Raw genomic sequence first — 13,013 nt, forward strand, 5'->3', positions numbered from 1 at the left:
TGGGCACACCCTCACCCTCGTGACCAGGACCTGGCACAAGCCAGTCCTGCACCCCTTCAAACGTGGGAGTGTTGCTTCTGCTGTCTCAGCCTGTCCAGAGCCAGCTGTGCCCACTGTAGGAAGTCCAGTTTTCATTGTATTAAGTGATTTCTCTGCTGTTTGTGTGAATTGTGAACTGGTGCTGAGCAAACCCAACTGGCTTTTCTAGTCCAGCAGCTGCCTCGGTGCTCTCTTCATCTCTGGCGTGTTTTAGAGTGTCCTCCTTCCCTGATCCGTGTGGGAGCACCTGGAGTCACTTCCCCAGCAGCATTTCCAGCTGAGTCCTCCCCCTCTCAGCAGTGTAGGGACTGACCTGTCCTCTCTGAGGGCACAGGGAGAAGCAGGCATTGGATTTGTGCTGGATCAACCCACTGCCATGTTCCCACGTGTTCATTTTCACATCATTTCCAGTGGAGTGAGCTCATGGAGCACATGCCTTGTTCCAGCACAGCTCCCACCAGCAAAGAGCACCCTGAGACCTCCAACTGCACCAAACCTCTGCCCCAGAGGGACTCTCCAGGGCTCTCCCACTGGTGGTCACCACCCAAGTCCCTTCCCTTGTCAGGTGACTTCAATCCAGTACATCCCTCCTTCCCTGCCAGCTCCTGAGGAGACAGGCTCCAGGGCCAAAAAACCCAGGGAGAAGATACATTTCCAGTCCAAGAGGCTGTTTTGGGAGCACTGGGGCAGACCCCATGCCACATGCTGTCCCTCACCATCACTCTTCACCCTCCCTTCATGATGAGACTGCTGCTCTCAGCCCTCCCTTTCCCCAAACACTCACCTTGGAGCAGGTGCCTCCTTCCAAGCAGCCATTGGTGTCCCACAGATGCATTGCCTGGTGCTGGGTGACTCGTGGAGGTGGATCCCTGGGTGGCACGTCCTCATCTCCCCTCTCCTCACTGGCAGCCACATCCTGCTGTGCCAGCCCCCGTGGGCAGCCAGTTTCCTGGAGGGAAATGGGGCAGGGAGGGGGGCAGTTGGCAGCTGCTGTCCCACAAGAGCTGTGGGGCAGCTGGAGCACCGCCCCAGCAGACAGGCACAGAGAAAAGAGCTTCACCTTGGATGGGTCCGTGCTGCTCATCATCAGCCCGGCCTTGAGGCTGGGAAAGGACACAGAGGACAGGTAGTTATTCCCTGTGGCTCCCACAACCTCTCAGGGATGTCTTGGGGCTTGTACAGGCACAGCCACGGGGACCAGGACCGCTCCCTGCCCACCCTCTGGGACCAGGACCGCTCCCTGCCCACCCTCTGGGACCAGGACCGCTCCCTGCCCACCCTCTGGGAGCCCTGGTTGGACGCAGGGAGAGACCAGAACAGTTTGGGTCATTCAGACAAGGTCCCAAAGCAGCCTCATCCCTGACCCTGCAAGGGCCACAGCCACCTCCTGAGCCTCAGGGAGGGGACTGGCCCCCAGCCACCTCCTGAGCCACCCCAGCTGTGTCCTGAGCCCCCCCAGCCTGCCCAGTACGTACTGCACGAACTTGCACTTGGGTCCTTCAGGGCAGAACCCCACCAGGTAGTTGGCACACATCACCCTCCGCGTGTGCTTGTACTTGCACCGGGGACCTGCCACACAAAGCAGAGGTTTGCAGGGACACGGCATCACACCGGGATTTTGGGAGCTCAGCAGCCCCAAGCCCAAATCCCCACCAGGTTCCTGTCCCACTCCCAGCCACGCTGTGGGTCACCCCACTGTGGGCAGGAGGTTGTGCCAGGAGTGGGGTCTGGCCTCTCCATCACCGGTGGGCACACAGGCAACCCCTGCCCACCCTGCCCCATTCCAGCAGCTCACCGTGCCTGCAGAACCCACGGTCGTACCAGGGACAGCCCACGTTGTCTCTGGGGGTGGCATCAACGTGCAGGAAGGAACAGTCCTTGTTGCTGCACTCGCCTGCGGGAGCAAAGGGTGGGACAGGTGGGACAAGCCAAACAGAGCAGGAATCACTCAAGGATGAGCTGGATGGGAGGAACTGGGATGCCCTGAGAGCATCTGGGTTTGGATGAGGGAACGGTGACCCCAGGTGAGTGACAGTGGCACTTCTTCCCTCTGTCAGGAGGTGGCATCAGGCACTTGCTCGAGGCCAGCCCGCAGGGACAAGAGTGGGAGGGGTGGGAAGAGGCTCGCCGGGGTGCCCGGCACGGTCCCGCACCTACCAAACTTGGAGTAGAAATAGCACTCAGGCATCTTGGTGGGGTCGTGCTGGTGCAGGAAGTCGCAGCCGTCGCCCCTCTTGCAGAGCCCACGCAGCCAGTGCTTGCACACCACGGTCCTGGTCCCACTGCCGTGCCAGGAGGGGCCCTGCATGCCTGGCCATGGCACCCCTGTCACAGCCAGCCTGTCCCCTGAAGCCCCCCAGCTCTCCCTGCACCCAGGAACCCTCAGCACCCCCAGCCAGCAGGAGCTTTCCTGGGTGTGGAGGAGGTTTGCAGCTCCCACTGGACACACAGGGCTCAATTCACGTGGCACTGCCAAGGTCTGAGTGCACTGGAGGTGTCTGAGCCCTCCCCAGCAAAGGGGAGACACAGGACCCTGTCCCCAACTTACTGTCGGTCCCTGGGAGGGGCAGGGGCCAAGCTCCTCGCTGCTGCTCCACATCAGCCTCTGAATCAAACTTGATCTTCTCCACACCAGCCACCACCTCCTGCATCATCCCTACTCCAGCAAGAGCCCACTCCAGCCTGGCACAGATAGGGAAAGGGGCAGGGAAAGCACAGCTCACAGGGCAGCACCAGGGATGCCCAAAAACAGCACAGCTCTCCCGAGGGAGCACCACGCTCAGAGGGTCCCTGCAGCCACCCTAGGCCCCAGCAGTGCTCAGAAAGCCTCCTCTTCCTCCTCCTCCCCAGCCAGAGCAAACCCAGCCCAGGCAGCCCCTCAGAGCACTCCATTTAGGGCGGGAAGCTGCCCACATCTGATCCCAATTTGCAGCCCTGATTGCCTGGTGCCACAGCTGGGGAGTTCAGCCCCGGGCCCCATCCATCCCCCTGCTGCCTCCCTGCTCCCACATCTGCTTTTTCTTCAGGAAAACCAGCTGGGGGTGGCCATGTGCCCTCACTCCAAGGCCTTAAAAACATGGCTGGAATGGGAAGGCAGTCCTGGCACTGGCACAGCCCCATTACACCAGCCTAGAACTGAGCATTCCCATAGCACAGGATGGATCCTGTGTGGGTTTTCTTGTGCTTTGGGTGCTTTGAGCATTGGTGGGTGCACAGCAGCACAGCACCAGCCCCCCTCTCCAGCACCTGGCAGGACAGACCCATGTCCCTGGGCTCCAGGAGGGCACAGCAGGCACAGCCAGGTCACTGTGCCTCCTGATGAACTACGGAATCATGGAATAGTTCCACCTCCTGCCGTGGGCAAGGACACTTTCCTCTAGACCAGGTTGCTCAGAAGCCCCTCCAGTCCCTGCTGCTGGGCTGGGGGCTTTCCTGCGTGCCAGGCTGCAGTGGCACATCCCAGGCATGACTGTGGTGCTTCCTGGTGCTCACCTGGCACAGCCCACTCGGCCCTTGGATTGACCCCAATGCTCCATCCTCCATCTCCGTCACGTGGCTCCCCCAGCCCTGTGTGCTGCCCGGGGCGCCGTGGGCTGACACATGGGGATGGAGACCTGCTCCCATTCTGTCACTAGGGATAAAGGCACTGGACCAGCGCTGCCCGTGGGGGCTGTGCCCTGCACAGGGGCGCTGGGCACCCACTCGGCACCCACCCACCAGACGTGTGGCCACGTCCTGGGACCCATCTAGGGGTGTGACAGGATGTCCCACCCCGTGCCGTGCCCACGGATTGTTTTGGAAGGCTGGGGATGCAGGTTATGCTCCCCTGCAGTGGGCACTGGCCGGACTTTGGGATGGCAGCAGGATCTGCTGTGCTGGCCCTGTCCCCGCTCACTCCCGGTATGCCAGGGCCAGCTCCCTGTCCCCCGGGCGGGGCCGTGCCCAGGGTGTGCTCAGCAGCCCAGCACACACTTTCTGCCCCGTCGGCTCGCGGCACCGCGGCACTGCCGAGCGGGAGCCTGGAGCCGACAGGCGTCACAAAGATCAGCGTGGCCAAGTGACAGTCTCAGGCAGCCTGTGAAGGGTCACCCCAGGGCCTGCCCCCTCCCCACAGCCCTGGGCAGCAAGGGGGTCCTGGGAGGGGGTGCAAAGCCCAGGGACCCACCTGCCCTACTGTTGTGTATCAGAGCATCCCCAAGGGACAGGAGGAGCCAGGTGTGCCCCAGCAGCCCGGTGACCTGCCAAGGGACAGCAACCAGGACCACGGGCTCAGGGGACGGACACAGGACCCTTCTACAGGACACAGGGCTGTGCCATGGCAGTGGGGGCAGAGGCAGCCTAGTGAGCTCAGAGCCACCAGCTGCAGCTGCTGTTGTTCTCCCTGTCCCAGACAATGGTCCAATGTTCACTGCCCAGGGTGTTGTGTCCTGTCAAACACACGCACAGGACCCCATTGTGTCCCCATTGTGGCACAGTACTTTCCTGATCCCACTGGCTTCACCGGGGCGCTCCCTTTGGAAGGACAGGGGCATCCAGGCCCTCCTAGAGCTGCATAATGTTGGGGGGGGCAAATCTTTCCATCACTGGTGAGAGGTGATCCTGGCTGGTTCACTGGGCAGAGCCATGCTCTTCACCCACTTGGGAAGGGCTCTGGGGCTGCTCCCGGCTCCATTGGTGGGGCTGGAATAGGAAGGCAGTCCTGGCACTGGCAGAGCCCCGTTATACCAGTGGCTGAACTGCGGGAAGCTGGCTGTGGAATGGGAGTGACCTGCCCTGCTCTCCATGCCAGGATCATCCAGGGCTATGGACACCATGCAGGGACAGGAGCCCCCAGGGCACTCCCAGCCCTGGCCCCCAGCCCATGGGAGCAGGGACAGCAAGTCTTGCCTCACCATCACCTTCCCCTCCTCCCTGGCTGGCAGAGAGGGAGCAGGGCTGGGGGCAGAGCAGTGTGTTGGCAGAGCTGTCCCTTGGCAGGAGCTGCCTGGCCAGAGGGTCCCAGCCCGGAGCCAGATCCGGCCAGCAGGAGCTCACCCGCTTCCTCCTGCCCTGGGCAGATAAAGCACGGCCACTGCAGGTGCCCAAACTCCGGCCAGGGACCAGTGCCGGGCATGATCACAGCCAGGGATGGGCTCTGAAGGTGGAGGCAGCAGGATGGGGGCTGGGGATTGAGGCAGCACCAGGAAACTGGTCCTGCTTGGGCAGCACCAGGAACTCATCCCTCAGGAACTCAGGCCACTGCAGTCACTACTATTTCTTTTTATTTTTTGCATCTGTACATCCATGGTATAAAACCTCCTGTTCCAGCTGCCTGCACCAGGCCAGTGTTGGCAGTGCCCAGCCCCACTGGCCCCACAGCACCAGGACATCAGGGCTCAATGGCTCAGGGGGTTTCCAGCTGCTCCTCCCATGGGGGACAGACCCACATTTCCATCTGCATCCCCAGGAGCAGCCAGTGCCAGGGCTCTCTGGGGCCATCCCTGTGACCCCCAGGCTGGTTGGAGGGTCAAGCATCTGGGATGGATCCAACCATCCATCCATCCATCCCTTCCAGGGACAGGGAGAGAAGCTGCCACAGCACAGGCTGGAGGCTCTTAGTCTGCAGAAAGTCCACAAGAAAGTCTGGGAGCTGGAGCTGCCCACAGTCCCGGGCCACCTCTGAGCTCCAGAGCCAAGTTCTTCCTCATTGGAAATCTCCTCTCCATTAAAACCAAAAGTAGGAGAAAAGAAAGTTAAGTACAAATCAGAAAACAGTAAAAACCGTACGGTGGAGAAAATATATATATTACTAAGGGGGCTAAAACTCCAAAGGCTCATCTTGTTGGATCCTAAATTGCTTTACATGGGCAGGGGACAGGAGAAAAGAGCTAATATCCAAAGTCCAACAGAAAGAACCAAAATCGAGTCTGCTTCCCCCTCCCAGGAAGTGCTGGGTGTTGGGAGATGTTGGGAATACCCTCGGCCCCAGGAGCAGATCACTGTCCTGCCACGGCACAGGGAGAGGAATGAGGGAGGAGTTGAGTCTTCCCTGGTGCCACCAGTTGCAGCATCGGGGTGTTCAGCCCCATGTCCAAGAACCGCAGGGAGAACCCTCGGCTCAGCTGCCCACCTTTATACTCTGATCTCATCATCGTCTTCATCAGCAAACGAGAACTCCCTGTCAGGGCGTTTTGGGGGCCCCCCGCGCTGGCTCGGGGGCCTGGGCACGGGGCTGCGCTCCTCGGGCCCCGAGGTGCAGCTGGACACCGGACTGCTGTCCCTGGGGCCGCGGGCCGGGCTCTGGCTCGGCGGGGTCACCACTGCCACCACTGGGGAGCCAGGCAGGGCGGCATCCCCCTCCTCCTCCTCCTCGTGGCTCTCCTCTGCCTCGGGGTCTTCATCCTGCTCCCACTGATCCTTATCCATGATGCTCAGGACATCCCCGAGCATGGAGGGCCCCAGGTCGATGTGGAAGGACATGATGGACTCGGCGTGCTTCATGCCCGCCCCGCCCTTGGCCACCACGACGGGCAGCTCCGTGATGTCCCCAAAGTCGCGCTCGTCCAGGCTGGGGCTCAGCGGCCCCGCAGCCGCCCCGTTCGGGCGCTGCTGCTCTTCGGGGCTCATCTCCTCAGGCTTCTTGACGGGGCTGGAGGAGAGGCTCTTGGGCAGCTGCCCCGCGCTCCTGTCCACCTCCTTCTCGTTGAGCTGGGGCAGGGACACGGCGTTCTTGACGAAGAGCGCCGAGTCGCGCAGCGAGCCCAGCATGTCGCGCCGGTCCCCGCGCGTCACCGACTGTGAGCGCTTGCTGCTGCGGAAGCGGCGGGACAGCAGGCTGGGCTTGGAGGCGCCCGGCTCCTCACCTGCCTCCGGCACCGGCTCCCCGGCCTTGCTGGTGAGGAAGGAGGTGTCCCCAAAGGCATCCCCCGCGCGCCCCACGTGCATGGTGTGGCGAAAGTCCCCCAGGGGCGCGCTGATCATCTCGGCTGTCAGGTCGGCGCGCGAGCGGCGCTTGGAGTGGGCAGAGTTGGACACGAGTTGCTTGAGGATGGGCATGGTGGCGGTGAGGGGAGGCTGTGCCGAGCTGCACCGTGTCCCACCAGCCTGGCCAGTGCTCACAGCTGGGGCTCCACACTTGGGATCCCACCGGCGTCACAGACGGGTCACTCCTAGGGGAGAACAGAGAGAGACAAGGTCAGGCTTTGAGGACATGGATGGGCCTTCATCCTGTCATGCTGCAAAATGTGAACCCATGCCCACAAGCTGCTTGGTTCCGTGGGAACTACCTCCATGCAGGGCATTGTTCCATGGGGATCACATCCTCAGACAGCCCCCACCCCCAACCTCCCTTCAGGATGATACCTAATCCTGTGTCCCACATGCATGAGCACTAAAATTGATGCAGAGGAGCACCAAAAGGGATGCAGAGCACCAGTGTCCCCTCCAAATGCAGCCCCAGCCCACCCGAGCGGTCGCTTCAGCCTCTGTGAGTCGCACGCCGAGAAGATGCCTGGGATTTTTTTTTTAATTGGAAGAAAGCAGAAAGGAGCAGACGCCAGAAGGAATTGGAAACAGACGGCAGGAAGTGTGTGAGGAGGGCGTAGAGCCCCCGGGAGGCACCGCCAGCCGAGCAGGGGGACGGGAGGGAGCTGGGATGGGGGACACGCAGGTACCCCACAGGTCTGTTCATGCCTGGCAGCACGGGGACATGGGGACACAGCCTTGCTACACCACAAAACCCTCCATCCTCACTACTCCCCAGCGCTGAGACCACGTGTGACCATCCCCACCCTCCCCAACCACCTCATGGTCACAGCTGTGACTCAGAGGTGACAGAAATGACGAGGACGCTGGTGGAGCAGGATGTGGACTGGCATGTTACTCTTTCCCATGGCCACCTCGGTGCCACCAGCCAACCCATCCAGCCCAGTGCCAGTAGCCAGGTCGGAGGGGACAAGGACAGAGAGCACGTCACCGCATCCCGCACTTCCCATGGCGCCAGGCAGCCCCAGGTGGTCCCGGGAGAGGCTGCCGGGGAGGAAGGGCTTGTGGCCGCCCTTCCTCCCTCTGGGCACTGCCGGAGACACCACAGCCCCGTGACACGCACGGGGAAGGGATGGACGTGTCTTCTGAGCTAGTGCCACATTCCCCCCCTGCCCACCCAGCCCCAGGTGCAGCTGAATGGCTCGCAGGGTCGGCTGGAAGCGAGTGGTGTCCCCACAGCCCACGGGTAGTGATGGTCCCAGCATGACCCAGTTCTGCTCAGCTGGACAGCACAGGGAGCCACAGGACCTACCCCACAGCTCCCAGCATGGCAAGGGGAGGGCTCCACCCCCCATCCCTCCCCAAATCCACCTTATGACACCCCTCTGTCACCCGCAGGAGCAACAGGACCTCAGGCAGGCTGTGGCCAGGCAGGATGGACTCTGACCCCACATGGGTGCAAAGTCCTGGTGCCCAGCCCTTCCATGCATGGCTTCCTTATCGGGCTGGCCAGGGCAGGAATGCCCCATGGCTTGGCACTGGTGGTACGTGGCCACACTCCCTTGCTGGCTCCATGCAGATCCCACCACCCCAAAGAGGCACAGCCTGAGCCCTCCCCAACCCAAGGATGTGATGACACATGGAGGGTCTGGCTGGGGGAGCCCCCAGTTTAGCCCCAGCAGCTGGAGGAAGAGACCATGGAGCCACAGCACCTTCCTCACACCTCGAACCAGGAGCTGGGGGGATTCCTTCCCCCCTCACCACATCCCAAGGTTGCCGGACCCACTGCTTGATCAGGATCTCAGGGATCTCTCACATGCCCGACCAAGCGCCTGTGCACGGCACAAACACTTTCCCCTTCCAAAGTCTCCTTCCAGCCCGGCATTCCTCCAGCCTTTGGTTTCCCATAAAACAAACACTCCCGGCGAGCTCCCCAGCTGGGCCAGGCAACCGTGCTGCTGATTTAGGCCATCTGGGGACTGTCCCTGCCTTGTATTTAGATTTTGGGGCCAAGCTCAGCATTTGTGAGATGCTTTGCAAGCCACGGCAAAGGGGCCACGGGGAGGTTGGAGCAGGATGGGCCGTCCTGGCCATGGAGCTCCACCACCACCACAGCCTCCAAACCAGCCCCATAAGCCCCCTCAATACTCCTGCCCTCAAAGCCATTTCACAGCAGCCAGAATCTCCTCTTACCCCTCGAAGTTCCCCTCCCAGCCCACCCTGAGGGGTGATGGCAGCACAGAGGGGCTCTGCTGCCCACACAGTCTGGCTGTCCACCCCATCCTGCCCAGGGGAGCAGGACACAGAGCCCTTTTCTCTCCTCTCGTTCAGGGAGAGCGGATCCTGTGACATTCCCGCTGCCGGCGCTTTCACAAACGAAACCAGGCCAGGCATTGCTGGCGCTGCCTCTCCAGCCACCTACCAGGGGAAGCTGCTGGTAACCCGAGAGACTTCACAGGCACCTGGCAGCACTGCCCATCCTGGGGCAGCGAGCCCAGAGCACAGCCAAGCCCCAGCAGGGCTTTGGAGAAGGGGAGGGGATGAGTCCTGCAAGTGTGGATCAAGAGGGACAAAGCATACTGACAGCCCTCTGTTGCTTCCCACCTGCCCTCTGTGCCCTTTGTTACCATGAGCTCAGCAGAGTGAGAGCCTCAGGTGCTCAGGGACACAATTGTCCCTGTAAATGAGTGCCTGCTTGCAGGACAGTAGGATCCTGCAGGCAGCGTGGAGGTGGGACAGCCCTGGCCGGCACCACATGCCCAGATGGTGCTTCCCACGAGACCACCGCCCTCCATGCTCTCCATCTCCTCCTGCTCAGCACCAGCCACCCGTGGGGAGCAGAGGGACAAGTGGCTCAAAGAAGGAGGCCCGTGAATGGGTGCACACAGGGGAAACGCTGAGTCCAGCCACGCTCCCACACATTCTGCCCCCGGCTCGTCCCGCTCACAGGCTGGGAAAGCCAAACTGGGAAAGCATCCCAGCTGGCCCGGCCGGCTCCAAACGAGCTCCCCAGCTTTGCTGTGCAGAGCACCCCAGGCAGCTCCCTGCAGCCCCGAGATCAGAGGATGCTCTCCCCACCCTGCTGGGCGCTGGGGCAGGGGCTGGGCTGGGCTGATCGGGCCCCCTGCACCGCCCGGGGCCAGGGAGAACCCGCACACGGGGCAGGGAGGACACGGAGCCTGCCCAGCCCCACTCTGGGGTGCACTGCCCCTCGGGGATCCGGCGCTGGCGGCCCTTTGATGTTGGAGCCTGGCAGACGGCTGCTGGAGACAGGGCACGGATCACACCCTGTCACTGCCAGCCCCAGGAGGGGACCAAGCCGCTGTCACACCCTTGGTCGGGCTCCCCAGCGAGTCTTCCCAGGGCCCGGGGGCAGACGGGGCTGTCAGAGCGGGCAGTCTCGGCGCCCCGGTGACCGCCTCCACCCCTGCGCGGTGACAGGTCTGGTCCTGTCCCTGGCATCGCGACGCTGCTGCAGCTCAGCCGTGAGATGCATGGAGCAGTCTCTGGAAGCTGAAAAGCAACTGACTGACAGCGAGCATCAGAGCCAGGGCGGCAAGATGGCACACGGGGTGGGAGGCAGAGCTCGGCTCTCACCAGGGCACACAGATCAGTGCCAGGCTGGGGAAATCATCACCCCAGCGCCGTCACACCAGTGCCAAAAGCAGGGAAGCGCTCCCCGAGGGACTGCCAACAGCCAGGAGGTAGCCAGAGTTCAGCAAGAACTATTGGCAGGACACGCCAGAACACGCACAGGACCATAAATCCTTCTGCTATGGGGCTACGAACCGGCCCGCGGCTCTCCAGAGCCAGGAGGGGACTTTTCCGGGGGGAAAGGTTATCTCTTCGCTGGTTCTGGCTCTTTCTCTCACAACAACAGGGGCTGGCCGGGGTCCGACAGGATACGGGGGCTAAACAGACCTCCCGACCTCCACCGGGCTCCGAATTCCTGCGGTTTCGCTGGGGTGGACGGGAAGTAAACAGGCAGCCTTCCCACCGCGCGGCCACGGCTCCCTCCGTACCTGCCGGGAGAGCCCGGCCAGCCGTCCCGGGGGCCCGCGGGGCTGTCCGTGCTCAGGACAAAACCAGCGAACAAAGGCAGCGAGCGGCACGGTCAGCACAAAGCGGGGCTGGCCGGGGGGGCGGGCAGGGAGCCCCATGGCCGGGCAGCCCCTGGTACGGAGCCGGGCGGCTGCCCTGGAGATAGATAGGGGCTCAGGGAAGCCTCGTGCTGCACCCCCGACCCACAGTCCCTGAGCCTCCTCCGTGCTCAACTCCGCTGGAGTCTCTCCATGGTTTCCGAGGGAGCTGCGTCCAAAACAGAGTTGTTTACTGTGCGCTCGGCAGGGGAGCGAGCCCCGTCCCGGGGCACAGAACTCACACTGCGACTCAGTTCTCACCCCAGCCCATTAACGATCCCTCTGGAACAGCCTTCCTGCTCGATAGATCCCAACTCCCTTTGAAACAGCCTTCCTGATCCATACATTCGGCGTTTGGAAACATCTATACCTCACACTGCCGCTGCTGCCGGGGTCAAACCGGGGCGGCGTGGGACGAGCCCGCAGACTCTCCGCTCCACCGGCACCGGAGCGGGTTTGGGAGCCGGCTCCGTGCCCAGCGCTGGCACAGCCGGGCTGCTCCCTCTCTCCGGGGCACCGGAGCAGGTTTGGGAGCCAGTCCCGTGCCCCGGAGCTGGCAGAGCCAGGCTAGTCCCACTCTCCGGGGCACCCACGGGAGCGGCGTGTGCCGGGCAGTGCCGGGGAGCGGGGCAGGCTCAGGATGCCGAGCCCTGTCCGGGCCGCCGGGGGATGAGCGGGACGGGGATTTCGGGAGGCTCTGACTCAGCACCCGCCGGCGCCCAGTCCCGGCCAGCCCCGGGGTGCCGCTGGACCCGCTCCAGCGCGGGGAGGATCCACCTTCCCGGGACGGGCCGCGGGCAGCCACCGCCCCGGCCGCGACCACCGCCAGTCCCGGGCGAGCGGCTCCGGTGGCCGGCAGGGCGGGGTGGGGTGGGGTGAGCCGGGCCGGTGCCCCACGCTGGGCAAACACCGCTCCGCATCCTGTTAACCCCTTCGCCCACCCGTGCCGCGCACCGGCCGCACGGCCCGGCGGGGATGAGGCGGGGGGGCTCCGCCGCCCTGCCCGGTAACGGAGAGGCGCAGCCCCGCGGACCCCGCCCGTCCGCCGGACAATAGCCGAGCGAGCCGGGCTGCCTTCCCCCGAGCCTGGTCCGGCCCAGCCGGGTCCAGCCGAGCCGAGCCGAGCCGAGTGTCCCCGCACCGGGGCGGCCCCCCGAGCCGCGGCCCCCCCGTACCTGCGCGCCCCGGCCTCGGCCCCGCCGCCGCCGCCGCTCCATGTCCGCGCCGCGCCGGAACGGGGCCCCCCCGCACCCCCGGTGATGTCATCGCCCCGCCCGGGCCAATGGTGAGCCGCTACGTCACGCGGCTGTCCCACGCCCTCCATTCAAACCCGATGGGGCGGGGGGGTGACCCTTGTCCCCGGAGCGGACCCCCAGGGTGGGCACGAGTGGGGGCATGAGTGGGGCTCCGGCAGCGCGGGGATGCTCGGGGGTGGGGAATCGAGGGAGATTTCCCTCGAGGGGATCGTGAGTGGGGTCCCGGCCCCGCCCAGGCGCTGTGCAGGATGCGTGGGGTGTGGGATCCCAGCTCCCTTCCCTCGGAGGGGGTCACGAGTGGGATCCCTGGAGGCAGAGCTAGGAGCTGGCTGCACCCGTGGCAGGGTTGTGGAGACGGGGGGTGACCAACCCTAATTAATTAAGAGGAATTAAGAACCGCGCTGAGGGGCCAGGAGGAGGCAGGTTCAGCCCCAGGGCAGCATCACTGCCCCCGTTCCACCTGTGACTGTGACACCCAGGAGGCTGGTTTGGGTGGGCGGTGGCCAGGACACGATGACAGGGGCTCCAAGACCTCTCCAGAGCTCTGGTGCTGGTGCAGGCACTGGGCTCTATGGTGATGGATTCCGTGCCCACCCGGCTCTGGTGCTGGATTCCG

General features: G+C 63.7%; 2 protein-coding genes across 2 annotated transcripts; both read right to left on the reverse strand.

Moving 5' to 3' along the window:
• Positions 1 to 292: 292 nt before the first annotated feature.
• Positions 293 to 2,690, reverse strand: CPSF4L (cleavage and polyadenylation specific factor 4 like). Its single transcript, XM_071573989.1, has 7 exons — positions 2,588 to 2,690; positions 2,197 to 2,349; positions 1,835 to 1,933; positions 1,515 to 1,608; positions 1,100 to 1,142; positions 824 to 988; positions 293 to 361 (listed from the first exon to the last, which is right to left on the reverse strand). The coding sequence occupies exons 1-7, from the start codon at positions 2,688 to 2,690 to the stop codon at positions 293 to 295; spliced, it is 726 nt and encodes a 241-aa protein (XP_071430090.1).
• Positions 2,691 to 5,287: 2,597 nt separating this feature from the next.
• Positions 5,288 to 12,390, reverse strand: CDC42EP4 (CDC42 effector protein 4). The gene is made up of 2 exons (XM_071573517.1): positions 12,317 to 12,390; positions 5,288 to 7,187 (listed from the first exon to the last, which is right to left on the reverse strand). Exon 2 carries the CDS (start codon positions 7,072 to 7,074, stop codon positions 6,151 to 6,153), a length of 924 nt encoding a protein of 307 aa, XP_071429618.1. The 5' UTR covers positions 7,075 to 7,187; positions 12,317 to 12,390; the 3' UTR covers positions 5,288 to 6,150.
• Between the last annotated feature and the right edge of the window lie 623 nt (positions 12,391 to 13,013).

This window comes from Pithys albifrons, chromosome 19, assembly GCF_047495875.1.
Source record: "Pithys albifrons albifrons isolate INPA30051 chromosome 19, PitAlb_v1, whole genome shotgun sequence".
NCBI classification, from domain to species: domain Eukaryota; kingdom Metazoa; phylum Chordata; class Aves; order Passeriformes; family Thamnophilidae; genus Pithys; species Pithys albifrons.

Bases quoted from the DNA above. Each gene is read 5' to 3' on its own strand.
- CDC42EP4 (XM_071573517.1), bottom strand. From the start codon at position 7,074: ATGCCCATCCTCAAGCAACTCGTGTCCAACTCTGCCCACTCCAAGCGC.
- CPSF4L (XM_071573989.1), bottom strand. From the start codon at position 2,690: ATGCAGGAGGTGGTGGCTGGTGTGGAGAAGATCAAGTTTGATTCAGAG. The intron at 2,350-2,587 runs GTAAGTTGGGGA...TGCCATGGCCAG, and splicing joins GCCCCTCCCAGGGACCGACA to GCATGCAGGGCCCCTCCTGG. The intron at 1,609-1,834 runs GTGAGCTGCTGG...TTTGTGTGGCAG, and splicing joins CCGTGGGTTCTGCAGGCACG to GTCCCCGGTGCAAGTACAAG.